Here is a 14,196-nt window from a genome sequence, read left to right as displayed (position 1 = left end):
GATATGCCCTGCATGTTCTATTATTCTTTAACACCTGGCACAGTGCCTTCATATAATAGATGCATACTATATGTTTCATAGATAATTACTTAGATTTTATAGAAAGCTATGTATAGAGATAGTAGCAATCTATGTATAAATAATAGCAACCATTATGTTTGTACAGATAAGTAAGACTCATAATTTTTTCACTTTATTTCTATTTTCTCCCTCTAGAATATGTATTCTCTAATATTCTTATAGCTATACTCAAATTTTGAAAAACAGAGGCTATTTCTATCTTGTTAACTATGGTCCTTTACTTGTGTCTATGATACAGTGACAAAGTACATATTATTGGATATAATCATAAAAGATTGAATATCACAGAGCTATAGTATGTTGTGGAGGAGTTTTTGAATGGGTTTGGAGAAACTATTGATCTGATCTAATATATAGGTCTAGCTTTTTTTTTTAAACTATCTTAACTACCAAGTGTTTTACTTAGTAAGAGAAAAATGCAGACTGAGTGTAGTGGATTATATCTGTAACCCCAATTACTCAGGAGAATTGTGGTTGAGGTCAGCTTCATCAAAGATTTAGGGAGAGTCCTTTAAACAATAATCTGGGTATTGGTATAAAGTTACAAAAAAAATCATTGTGGCCAGTCAACAGTGGCTTACATTTGGAGGCTGAGATCTGAGGATCATGGTTAAAAGGCAGCTGGAGCAGGGAAGTCCATGAAACTTATCTCCACCAAACCACCAAAAAGCTGCAAGTAGAGCTGTAGCTCCAGGTATAGAGTCTTGCTTTGGGAGACAAACCTAAGGGAAATGTTGATGCCCTACGTTCAAACCCTAGCCCCAGCACAAAAACAAAAAATTCATTGTGTTTTGGTGACATCTATCAGGAATTTTTAATTCTGTTCTCTGTCTCTGTCTCTGTCTCTGTCTGTCTCCCCCTCCCCCTCCTCTCGTTTTTTTGTCAATCACAAGGCTTGAACTCAGGGCCTGGGCGCTGTCCCTGAGCTTTTGTGCTCAAGGCTAGCACTCTACCACTTGAGCCACAGCTCCATTTCTGGTTTTCTGGTGGTTAAGGGGATGTGTCTCAAGGATTTTCCTGCTCAGCCTGGCTTCAAACCATGATCCTCAGATCTCAGTCTCATGATTAGATAGAATTACAGACATGAGCTACCAGCACCCAGCTTTTCTCTTAAAAGGTATTTGATGTCAATGCTAAATGCATAGTATTACATTAAATTTATTTAGTGGTTGTTAGAGAATCACGTTGAGAGCAGAGTCCATTGTGTAGCAAAAAAGACAAGGTAGTCATTAGCTTTAGAAGGAATTGGATTGCTACTCAGTTTGGGGGTCCATAAATGCTAATTTTAAATCTCAGTTGAACTATACATATATTATGTAATTTTTCTTCATCTTTATAATAAAAATGTTTGGAGGAAAAGGAAATTGTCAGTATTAACTCCCTTAGTTAAAGGGCTGTTGTTTTGAAGTTTATAAATCAAGAAACTTAGAAGTTCTCTTCAAAGTAACTAGCAAATGTAATGTCAAAAAGAGAAGCATTGAAGCACGAAACAGTTGCTGGGTGTATGCCTTCTGAGTATATGCAAGAGGTCTTGGGTTTACCACCATCATAAGAAAGAGAAATGGGGAGAGGGCAGTGAACAAATAAACTAAAATAATTCACTTTTCTACTTTAGCCCTTTGTCTTAGTTGATGAATTCTTATAAAGTAATTTAGTTGTGTCTGTTAAAGTATTTTATCATTATTAATGCTCATGTTATTAAAGTGTTATTATCCTGTTCATTAAAGAATAACTTTCACAAGTTAGCAGAAAGATAAATGTTCTGTAAGCCGTATAGAAAAATTGGGGAACTTCTTTGCAGGGCATGTACATATAGGTATGTGTGTATATATATGAATATATATGTGTGCACACATACATATTTAAAGAGAATGAATTACATCATGATAAATACTAGGTGTTTCAATCATAAGTTGTGAGGAAAAAAATACTGGCTATGCTTTGGTCATTTCTGTGATGGCATATTGGTGAAGTGATTTTTTTTTTAAAGCAACATGCACTTATGAGAAAACAAAAAGTACATGAAGATTAATGATGCAAGAATGAAACAAGTTTGAAAGATGTACAAAAGCAATATATAATTTTCAAAATAAAATTGGACAATAAATATTATATAGTAGAACAGATTAGGGTAAGATGGCCTTGGTGTGAATTTCAGGTTTTATGAAGCAGTAGGTAGGAACTGGACCTGTGTATTGGAGAATTAAAGGATTTGGAATAAAGTCAAAATGGGCTGCCTAGGTAAGGAATATCATAAGGATATACACGGGGAGACAAGAAAACACAAGGTAGCTTCAGGAGAATTTAGTTGGATAAGCCTAGTTGGAGGATGTGGTTTACATAGAAGAGTTTAGGCAAGTTGATTAAGTAGTTTTATAAAGGAGTTTCAGCTCTAGAAGTCAGGTTATGAGTACATACATAAAATTTTAATGTGTTTATAAATTGAGAAGAAATTATAGTGCTTATTGAGGCTGAGTACCCTTTTCTCTAGTGGTTAAATAACAGACTTCTGGAGCCAAATTACTTTTTTATTCTGGCTTCACTAGTTACTTAAACTCCTTTTAAGTTTATTTCTTCATTAGTACAGAAAATAGTAGTGTCTGCCTTACCTGGATTGTTATGAGGCCTAAATCACTTAGGGTATGCAAAGCATTTTTTATTGCTTAATGAATTCTAAGTATATATGGATAATGACTGCTGTTGTAAACAAAAGCAAGAATTTAAGTGATTAAGCATTCTCCACGAGTAAGATATTTGACATATTTCTACAAATAATTTGTGTGTGTTTGTTTTTTAATGTTGCAGTGTTTGGGAAATGGAAAGTAATGACAGCTGGCACCTGAACTGAGTACTTTTATAGGCAACACCATTCCAGAACTTCAGGATGAATGGGGATATGCCCCATGTCCCCATAACTACTCTTGCGGGGATTGCTAGTCTCACAGACCGTAAGTTTGGTTCATTTATCTCATTTAAGTTCTGTTATGTTAACATTCATTTTATTTTATTTGTTTTTTGGTGGGTCCTGTCCCTTGAAATCTGGGCCTGGGCACTCTCCTAGGCTCTTTTTGCTCAAGGCTAGCACTCTACCACTTGAGCCTACAGCACCACATCTGTCTTTTTCTGTGATTAATTGGATATAAGAGTCTCAAGAACTTTTCTTTTATTTTCTTTTTTTTTTTTTTGGAGGGGGGGGTCCTGTCGTGGGGCCTGAACTCTGGGCCTGGGCACAGCTCTTCAGCTCAAGGCTAGCGCTCTACCACTTGAGCCACAGCGCCACTTCCGGCTTTTTTCTTTTTGCTTATGTGGTGCTGAGGAATTGAACTCAGGGCCTCAGGCATGCAAGGCAAGCGCTCTACCACTGAGCCACCTTCCCAGCCCCTCTCATGAACTTTTCTGCCTGCGCTGGCTTTAAACTGCAATCCCCAGATCGCCGTCGGCCTCCTGAGTAGCTAGAATTACAGACATAATTTACTGGTGTCCGGTGTTAACATTGTGTTTTTTTTTTAATAACAGCAAAGTTTTAAAGATTTCTAAGTTGTCATACATGTGGAAAATTGTTTCTTCTTGTAGACTCATTAAGAAATGGTAGCATGTGGTGATGAAAGTTCTGCTTGACAAAGATATCACAAAGCTTTAAAAATTGCCAAAACTAAAAAGGCATAAGCTTGTACATAAGAACTTTTTGAAAACACAAATATGTCAATGAAACTGCCTTTCAAATATGAAAATTTAACAGTCCAGTTTACCTAATTTCTTAATGATGCTTATTTTAGATGTCGTTTTGACTAATCTACAGGAGTTTGTCATAAATATAAGCAGCTTTACTTTACTCTGACAGCGTTACTACTGTTTGGAGATTCAGTTAATGTAACACAATGTTCAGCAGTTTTTGAGGGGAGGCAATGTTAACTATTCATTGACTTTGAACAGTGGTACAAACTCTACCCACAGTGTTCGTCTCTGTGTTATCCTACCCTGAATAAGTAGAAGGGAGAAAGAAAGAGAAAAGGAAAGAATAGAAAGTGAGAAAATGATACTTTTCTTTGTTTGGTATTATATAGATATATAAGAAAGAAGATTTATAATAAAGATAAATATTAACATTACAATAATACATTACTACATAAATATAATTACATCATATTATCTGTAGCATAGATTACATACATATATGCAGAAATTATAATAAAGTTATCATGTATAGTGCTGATGTATATAATAGAGGAACTATGACAAAATAGCTTCAAGAAATGTTTTAGTCCGTGTTCATCATTGTCTCCCAAATATTATCTCTCTGGGTTTTCTTTTTTGTTAATTTCCATTTGGTATGGAGTAAAATAGGGAACTGTCTACAGCTTTGAGCTTAGGAAACTAGCTTGAGTTTTTACTACTTTATTGTAGGTAAGCCATAAATAATTTTGTAGTACAAAATTAGATCTAATACTTTGTTTTTTTCTCACGTCATATCTGATGTCCTTCATATTTTAAAAACTTTTGTTACTCTAGTAAACCATATTTATTATGTAATTTAATTTTTGTGTTTTTATTAATAGAAAATGTATTGGAGTTGAACAGCATAATCATGTAATGCTGATTAAAAATTAAGTCCAACATGGTGAATCTGACATTTTAGAGTTCTTACCTTCAGTTTGAATAAATGAACCAGTTTCCATTAGATAAAGAGACACTAAATAACTTTATTTAAGCATCTGCAAATCATTGGTTATTTTGTTTGGTATTAGAATAAAAATTAAGAAGAGGGAGAATTATGCAGGCAATTATGATTTAGACCAGAATTCTATTCTTCTTCCAGAATACTATGCTATGAATGTTCTAATGGGAGCTGTTTATTCCTTTTTTTCTTTTCTTTTTTTTTTTTGCCGGTCATGGGGCTTGAACTCAGGACCTGAGTGCTGTCCCTGAGCCTCTTTATGCTCAAGGCTAGTGCTCTACCACTTGAGCCACAGTGCCACTTTGAGGTTATTGGAGGTAAGAGTCTCACAGGGACTTCTCTGCCTGGGCTGGCTTTGAACTGTGATCCTCAGATCAGCCTCCTGAGTAGCTAGGATTACAGGTGTGAGCCATCAGCACCCAGCTTATTTTTGTTTGTTCTTAAACAATTAAAAGTACATTACCTGTCAGTTTAATATAAAGTCAAGTATTGTTACTTCACTTATCTGTCAGAGCATACTACTGATCTTGGAATTCTTAAAAGCAATAATGAAATTGTACATTGTAAGTTACTTCAGTTTTAAACTTACCTTTTTGGTTAGTATTTATTTGTTAGTAAAAGTTTCAGAAATGAATATAAAGAGCTAAATTTCATTCTTAGTAGTATAATATATAATGGCATGAGTGATATATTGAGTATTTGCTGGGAATGAATTTAGATTTATTAGGGAGGAGAAGCAATGCTTTTTAATTGTTACATTGCTGTTTATAATTTATCTTAATATTCAAAATAAATGAAACACTAAAGAGATTTCTTACAGTCACTTAATTCCTCATCTGATTTTATTCCAAATAGTCCTGAACCAGCTGCCTCTTCCATCTCCCTTACCTGCTACAACTACAAAGAGCCTTCTTTTTAATGCACGAATAGCAGAAGAGGTGAACTGCCTTTTGGCCTGTAGGGATGACACTTTGGTTTCACAGCTTGTCCATAGCCTCAACCAGGTATCAACAGATCACATGTAAGTACAGTCAGTTTTGCATCTAAAGTAAATTAGAAAGTTTTTCTCCTACTAAGACAATTAGTATTCATTCTAATGTCAGTATCCAGTTGATAATGACATTGTCATGATGTGATGATGAGATAATTAGGAGATATAAGTATACCATAGTTACTTTGTGACCTAAGATCTGTGAAACATAGCATATATGTTTATATAATAGTACAATTTTATAATTTAAGATAAAAGTCATAAATTATATGTGTATACGCTTGAAATTTTTTTTACTACAAATAACATGTATCTGCCATAGCTTAATACCACAAAACAAATTAAAAGTAAAATCACAGGCTCTTAGCTGTGGATATTCTGAGAGCGAAACTGAGAAATGATTCATTAAAATCAAAAAGTATATTAATATTATGTCACTCTAGAAATCTGTCTTAATTTCTTATTTTATTTATTCCTATGCTGAAAATGTTCCCAGAAAAGTTTATTGAATATTACTTGTTATACCAGCTTTTAAAGTCTTTATTGTAGGATCCAGTGAGTGTTTCTAGAACAACGATGTATAAAATACACAATTGAAAACACTGCTTGTGTCTGACAGGCATAATTGTAGTTTAAATCTCTACTTATTGAAAGTAGAAATGGCTTCTGTATTTAACCATTTCTTTGTGGTACCATTACTTTATTTGCAAAAAGTCTGAGATTTTTCTAAAAATTATATAACTTCTCTATCTGCTATTAATCAGTGTGTATCTGGAGGACATTTCTCAGAAATTGAATTATAATCATATTCAGATATAAGGCAGAGAAAATATGTTCAAAGCCTAAATATCAACTTTTTCCATAATTATACTTCTATCCTTCCATTATTTTGAATAGTCTAAAATAGAGTCGGCTTATTCTCTATTTTAAAAATATTTTGTATATTTTTAAGCAAATGATCATTTTATAAAACAATATTTATCAGTATCATCTCATGTAAGAAATGGAAGATTAAAAAAATTCTGTCATTTTGATCATTCCTTTTCTTCCAGGGATATCACCTTTGAGAATCCATGCTGTTAGACATACTCAAGTCATTTATTTTTGTTTCATAAGCATCTGAATAAGTTGATCACTATTTTAATTTTTTTATTTGCTTTTTCAATAACAGAGAGTTGAAAGATAACCTTGGCAGTGATGATCCTGAAGGTGATATACCAGTCTTGTTGCAGGCCATCCTTGCAAGGAGTCCTAATGTTTTCAGGGAGAAAAGCATGCAGAACAGATATGTACAAAGTGGTGAGGTTCTTAATAATTAAATTGTACAGTATATATATAGACATATAAGATAACTATAATAATACATAATAATATATATGTGGTTTTTAAAATTTATACTTTTTGTGTTTGTGGGTATTACTTTAGTTTAAATTCATGTCATAACTCTTGGTAGCAGGCACTCTACCACTGAGCCACTTGTGTAGCTCTATATTTTGCTGGTGTTTTTGAGCTAGAGTCTCCTTTCCTGGCAGGACCCACGTATCTTAGGCTTCCCTCTGTAGTTAGGATAATAGGCCTGTGCCATCATATTTACCTTTCTATCAGGAAGGAGGAACTTTTCTACCTTAGCTGGCCTCAAACTGTGATCCTCTCAATTACAACCTCTTAAATTGCCAAGAATATAGGTATGACCCATCAGTGCCTGTGTTGGTCCCATATCAAAACTTGTTTTACACATATTTAAATTCAAGTGCCTGTAACAGGCTGGCTTATTACCTAGGAAAGCCAGTTTAATACTTTTAATCAAATCAAGAAAAAGAGGAAACCTAAATTGATAATAATGCATCTTATTTAAAATGTGACTACATTTCTTGGAAAATTAGACAAAACATTGAAAATATAAAAAGGATTATAAACCAGCCCAGGAAAACATTCTCAACATGAGTTGGGCATGGTGGGTCTCATTTGAGATGGAGGATCATGGTGCCAGGTCAGCCTCGTCAAAAGCCAAGAGGCCTTATCTGAAGGGGTGCCATCTACGTGTTTGAGTACTTGTCCAGCAAGAACAATGCCCTGTGTTCAGTCCTCAGTGCCCTTCCCCAAATTGGTTTATAATAATAATTTTGACTTATAGTGTTATGAAATCATAAAAGTGTTTTATTGTACACATAAATTTTTATGTACTGAAGTAGTTGGTTAGAAGCATTATTCTAATCTAGAACTTCTACAATTGAATTTGGCAAGTCAAGTGCTAGCTTGGCTTTCAAAACTAAAGGAAGAAAAGAATAGTCTACATAATTTTAGATGGTCCAACATAGCTCATTGATTAACTATATTAAGAATGTTGCTAGATTTGTTGTGATTTGCTTTTTTAGGCAGCAGCTCCACGAAGCTCCTAGTTTCCTAGTTTTAGTTTCCTAGTTCTTTTCCTGTATTGTTATTTGGTTGGGCTTTTTAATAATAGCTTGTTAATTTTATTGTATATTTCTGGGTAGATTATATATTTGAAGTAATTTCTTATTACCTGTTTCCCAAAATACAACCATAGGATTAATTCTGTCTGACATCAGTTATGTAAGGAAAGAGCTGTGGTTTTACCAGAACAAATAACCTAGATTAAAATTCTAGGATTCAGTAATAAAGATAAAATTAAGATTTATGGAAGAAAACTAGAATTCAAATAGAATAAAGAAGATAATTGAATAAAATAGAATAAGAAGATAATTGACTAAAAATATTAGTAGGTGTTTTAAGTGTAAGAGACAATGAGTGAATTTTTTTTTTTTTTTGCCAGTCCTGGAGCTTGAACTCAGGACCTGAGCACTGTCCCTAATGCTTCTTTTTGCTCAAGGCTAGCACTCTACCACTTGAGCCACAGCTCCACTTCCGGCTTGTTCTGTTTATGTGGTACTGAGGAATCGAACCCAGGGTTTCATGCTTGCTAGGCAACCATTCTACCGCTAAGCCACATTCTTAGCCCCTGAAATAATTTTTGAAAAAGGGAAGTTACCTATAGATATTTATGCTGCATTTTTATAGCCTATATTTTTGAGTATTTAACTTGTCAGGTAAATCACCCTAATAAAAACTTACATGTATATTTGGGTTTTATAATATTTATACTTTTTAGGTCAAAATATTTTATTTATATATTCTACTTTGTAAAAAGATACACCAAATTTTTTAATTAACTAATTGTATGTTGTGAGTTTTCAAAAGCATTTCCCTGATGGTACAGGTTAAATTTTATTTTATTTTAAAATGTAAATATAATTTACAGACATGGAGAAAATTAGTAATATACAAATCACTTTAATCATAGTTATTTGGAACTTGGAAGCAAATCGGAAAGGCCTAACCAATTTTGTTTAGACCTTTTTTATTGTTTTTCATGCTGGTGTTGGGGCTTGAACTCAAGACCTCTCACTCTAGGTTGGTCTTACCTCCAATTAACTACCAAATAAAGCCAGAAATGGAGGTGTGGCTAAAGCAGTAGAGCAGTAGCTTTGAGCATAAAAGCTCAGCAACAATACTAGACCCTGAGTCAAGCCCCAGAACTGGCACCAAAAAAAAAAAGTTCTTAAGCTATGAACAGAATAATTTTTGTATTGAACTAGTTGGAAACGAGAGCTCAGTAATTAAAATTTAGACTACCTACATATAGTAAGAAAACATGCTATCTATTACTGGTAGACTGCGAGGCAATTTTGAGCCCTAATATTATTCCACCAGTGACTTTATTATTACAGTCCCATCTGTAATATTTCTGGCCAAATAACTTTTAATATGTGTGTGTACATATATATATATGTATATATACACACACACACAGATCTGGTAAAACATACTTTTTATGTCAACAACTGGAAACAAAACTTAGGAACATAAAAGGATGCTACCAGCCACACAAAAGATATTGGCTATAGAAATCATGAGAATATTTACTGAAAATAAAAAAGAGAATTGATAGTTTATCATAGATTTTTATCTTTGATTTTTAATGTTTAAAGCTGAAATTTTATTTAATATAAAATACACTAGGTTGAAAAGAAATGAGAATCTGAAGGTTATTTTCATCCATTAGTGAAGTAGTCACTTAATACCTACTAGGTGGCAAAAGTTATTTTGGAAGAAAGAAGAATTGTATTTTGTTTTGCTTAAAGGCTTTCAGATGGAAAGTGCAGGAACTCAAACTTTGGGCCATCAATAAAGTACTTTTCAAAACCTAGGTCTCAATCACAACAAAAGACATAGCTTTCGTAAAGTTGCCAGGTACAGGCAGGTATATGATAAAGTATTTCCATATAATAATAAAATAATAGAAAACTACCTAAAGACTTGTGGAAGAAATATGTAGTATGGAAAGTGATGGTTTAAATGGTTTAAAGTTCTAAGTCTAAATTATAAAATGTTGAGTGAGCAGATAAATAAAAGTTGATTTTTTTTAAATCAGGCTTAACATTCATTGAGTCCCTAGATTTGGTCCCTAGCACTGGAAAGAAAAAATAATTTTCATCATAGTCTCTGTTTCCTGATTAGTTTGTATGGAAAATGGTCTTTTAATAAAAATAGTATTTGAAATTTATTTTCTTATTATGTTATTTTTGTACTTCAAAAATTAAAACATTGATCAAAAAGAATTTTATTGAATGTCCATGGAAGAATGAGTTAAGTAACTCAAGGAAGGAACACTTTACTGCAAGAAGAAATTAATGTTTAATATTTTTTGTGTTACATAGGAATGATGATGTCTCAGTATAAACTTTCTCAGAATTCCATGCACAATAGTCCTGCATCTTCCAATTATCAGCAAACCACTATCTCACATAGCCCCTCCAGGTAATATATATATATATGTATATATTTATGTATATATGTATAATTCATTTATTAACATCTGTCTTCAGTGGAGAATAGAGTATGTACATTTAGTTAAAGGTGAATTGCACATAGTTACGTAATGCTTAGTAATCCTATTAAACACTTGCCTTGTTATATGTATAAATACAGTAATTGAAGTAGCTACCATTTTACTAAGTAGATTTCATATAGATAAAAGAATGTGTGAAAATAGCTGGAGCTCAGGAGTAGAGTGCTTGTCTATTACAAACAAAGTCTTAGGTTCAATTCCTAGCAAAGCCCCAAAACAAACAAAAACTGCCGTGTTTAATATACTAGCATTTTTTAAAGAAATAGAACTTAATTTAGGGACCATTATTTTATATTTCTTAAAGTGATTCATGGTTTTATGTGAATAAAGTAAATGAATTGTATCAGTGTTAACTGCTAAGTCTAATTTATAGATTGTGAACTATGAATAGGTTTTGTGTTATTTGACTATTTTGCAAATTTTTCTCTATGCATAGATTTTATGCTATGTTGAAAATGAACTATACAAGTTCTGGGGGAAAGGTGTAGGAAGGGAAAAATCTCGGAGAAAATGAGGAAGAGGTGACACTGTTCAAAGAGAAATGTACTCATTACCTGACTTATGTAACTGTAACCCCTCTGTACATCATCTTTATAATAAAAAGAAAAAATAGTTGAAAATATAGAATTCTCTGAGCTATTTTATTTTATGGCAGTGAAATTTTAATAGCATGTTTAATCTGTTCCTGATATTCTTTATTTGGGTTCTAGCCGGTTTGTGCCACCACAGACAAGCTCTGGGAACAGATTTATGCCACAACAGAATAGCCCAGTGCCTAGTCCATATGCCCCACAAAGCCCTGCAGGATACATGCCATATTCCCATCCTTCAAGTTACACAACGCATCCACAAATGCAGCAAGGTAAGTTTTTTGGTAATACCAAAACAAGTGTAAATCCTAGTAAGATTGTTTTTTAAAGTAATTTTAAAAACACAAACTAAAATACGATACTGTACACTTTTGCCTAACTTTTTGTTATTTTTATTAGATGGCTTAAATTATTAAAAGTACATTACATTTATCATTTGATAATTTATCATTCAGGAAATGCAAAGAGCAGTATATTTTATCTGTTTGGATTAGGTTATAAGTAAATTAAGAACTATTCTTTTGATTGGGGTTTTTTGTTGTTTTTTTGTTTTAGTTGGTTTTTTGGTTTTTGGTGCTTGTCCTAGGGCTTGAACTCAGGGCCTGCACATTGTCCATAAGCTTTTTGTTGTTGTTCAAGGCTAGTGCTCTACCATAGAGCCACAGCTCCACTTCTGGCTTGTTTTAGTTAATTGGAGATTAGGGTCTCACTGACTTCCTGCCTGGGCAGCTTCAAACTTCATTCCTCATATATCAGCCTCCTGAGTAGCTATGATTACAAAAATGAGCCACTAGTGCTTAGCTAGTTCTCAGTATCTTAAGGCTGACATTATTGTATCTTTTACAGTTACCTTGCCCTTTAATTATTGTATGGCTACTATATTATTGCTAAGATAAATTACTTGTATTTTTGGAGAAATATTTCAGAAAATTAGAAGAAATAATTTAGTTTTTATCCACCGTATTGTGAAATTTAAATATTTGATCTTCATTGTTAGCTCCTATATGTGTATTCTTGCTTCTCTTTACTTTGTAAAATCAATCTTCATTTGTGAACTTTTTAACTTGAAAACTTAATTATCTGTGAAAATAGTCAATTTCTGATTTCCCAACATTAGAAAACAAAATACTAACTAGAGACCATTTTACATGCTAACTCAAGGAGAAGCTATATATGAGCAAATCATAGATTTAGAATAGAAAACTACAAATACCTAAGTGTACATTTAATGAAAGACATATAGATAGGACTTTTGTGAAGAAAATTATAAAACTTAAAGAAGTAATGGAAAACCCTTTAAAAAGTTAAACTATTTTCATGGATGGGAAGATACAATATGGATTTCTCAAATCCATAAATTTAGTATAACATTAATAAAATTCCTGAGGAGGGTTGTTGTGAAACTTAAGCTACTTTATAAAATTCTAAAGAAGAGTAAAAGGCTAAGAATAGGCAGTTTGTTGTAATATTAGTACAGACACATAATGTAACACCTAGTGAAGTAGAACATGATGAAACTTGTAGAAATTTTCCCACACCTATGAACAAATAAAAACTTAGTATATAGATCTTAATTAGGAAAAGAATGATTTCTTTAATTAATCTAGCAGAGGCAGTTAGATATCCATTTGGAAAAAAATAACCTATGCTATACTTAAAAATAATGTATGTAAGAATCATACCATAAAAAGCAAAATCATAAAACTTTTATAAGAAAATATAGGAGACTGTTTTGCAACTTTGTTTTAAGGAAGAACTCTGATAATATACATGAAGAAAGAATGTTTCACTAATAATGAATAAAATACAAATTAATGTGATTATAGTATAATTTCCCACCCTTAGAATAACAAAAATTATTGCTACAGATATATACTGACAAATACAAGTGGATATTTGGGGGGGGGTTGTTTTCCTTGCCAGTTCTGGGGCTTGAAAACAGGACCTGGGCTCTGTCCCTTAGTTCCACTTCCAGCCTTTTCTGTTTATGTGGTACTGAGGAATTGAATCCAGGGCTTCATGCATGCTAGGCAAGCACTCTACCACTAAGCCACATTATAAATAATTTTTATAAATTGATTTCATAATCATTAGAATGGCTTGAGTTGTAATACCTACATTTAAGTAATCATATGTATAGGTATTGGTTCCTGGAATTCATGTTCATGTATACAAAGTCTATGTTCAAAAGCATGCATGCATTGCAGTATTGTTTATGACAGCAAAAATTTTAAGCAATCTAAATGTTTCAATACAAAAGTGGGTAAACAAGTTGTACAATTACAACAGAATATGTCATTTATTTAAAACAGATGAATTAAAAACTATAGATATAATAATAGATAAATCTAAATACAATATTGAATCACAAAGCAAAATATAGAAGGATATATAAAAATACCATTTTTATTTGTTTGTGTGTTTGTTTTTGGTCAGTCGTGGGGCCTGAACTCTGGTCCTGGGCACTGTCCCTAAGCTCTTCAGCTCAAGGCTAGCACTCTACCACTTGAGCCACAGTGCCACTTCCAGCTTTTTCTGCGTATGTGGTACTGAGGAATCAAACCCAGGGCCTCATGTATGTAAGGCAAGCACTCTACCACTGAGCCACTTTCCCAGCCCTAAAAATACTATTTTAAAGTTAATACAGAACAGTGATGTGTTATTTAGGACTATGTTTATTTACAAGTAAATTACAATGTTATACATTGGAGAGTCAACTCTAAAGACAAAATACTCCCTTTTAGGGAATGGGGAGGAGAGAATAAAGGAGGTAAATACACCAATAAAGAGTTTAACCAAGCCAGGTGCCAGTTACTCACACCTGTAATCCTAGCTACTGAGGAGGCTCAGATCTGAGGATTGCGGTTCAAAGCCAGCCCAGACAGGAAAGTCTGTGAGACTCTTATTTCTAATAAACCACTCAGAAAAC

At 33.0% G+C, this 14,196-nt stretch overlaps 1 protein-coding gene across 3 annotated transcripts in view; it reads left to right on the top strand.

The window, feature by feature from the left end:
• Positions 1-14,196, top strand: part of Nipbl (Nipped-B homolog (Drosophila)) — a 174,342-nt gene that overhangs the window by 66,721 nt on the left and 93,425 nt on the right. For all 3 annotated transcript variants that reach the window (XM_013018585.1, XM_013018583.1, XM_013018584.1), the window contains exons 2-6: positions 2,887-3,029; positions 5,612-5,777; positions 6,919-7,046; positions 10,487-10,586; positions 11,388-11,539. In XM_013018585.1, coding sequence (XP_012874039.1) covers positions 2,966-3,029; positions 5,612-5,777; positions 6,919-7,046; positions 10,487-10,586; positions 11,388-11,539 — 610 coding nt within the window. In that variant the 5' untranslated portion in view covers positions 2,887-2,965. The remainder of the gene's footprint in view (positions 1-2,886; positions 3,030-5,611; positions 5,778-6,918; positions 7,047-10,486; positions 10,587-11,387; positions 11,540-14,196) is intronic.

The sequence above is a fragment of the Dipodomys ordii genome, unplaced genomic scaffold (assembly GCF_000151885.1).
Source record: "Dipodomys ordii isolate 6190 unplaced genomic scaffold, Dord_2.0 Scaffold41, whole genome shotgun sequence".
NCBI lineage: Eukaryota > Metazoa > Chordata > Mammalia > Rodentia > Heteromyidae > Dipodomys > Dipodomys ordii.
This window is presented reverse-complemented; position numbering and strand designations above follow the sequence as displayed.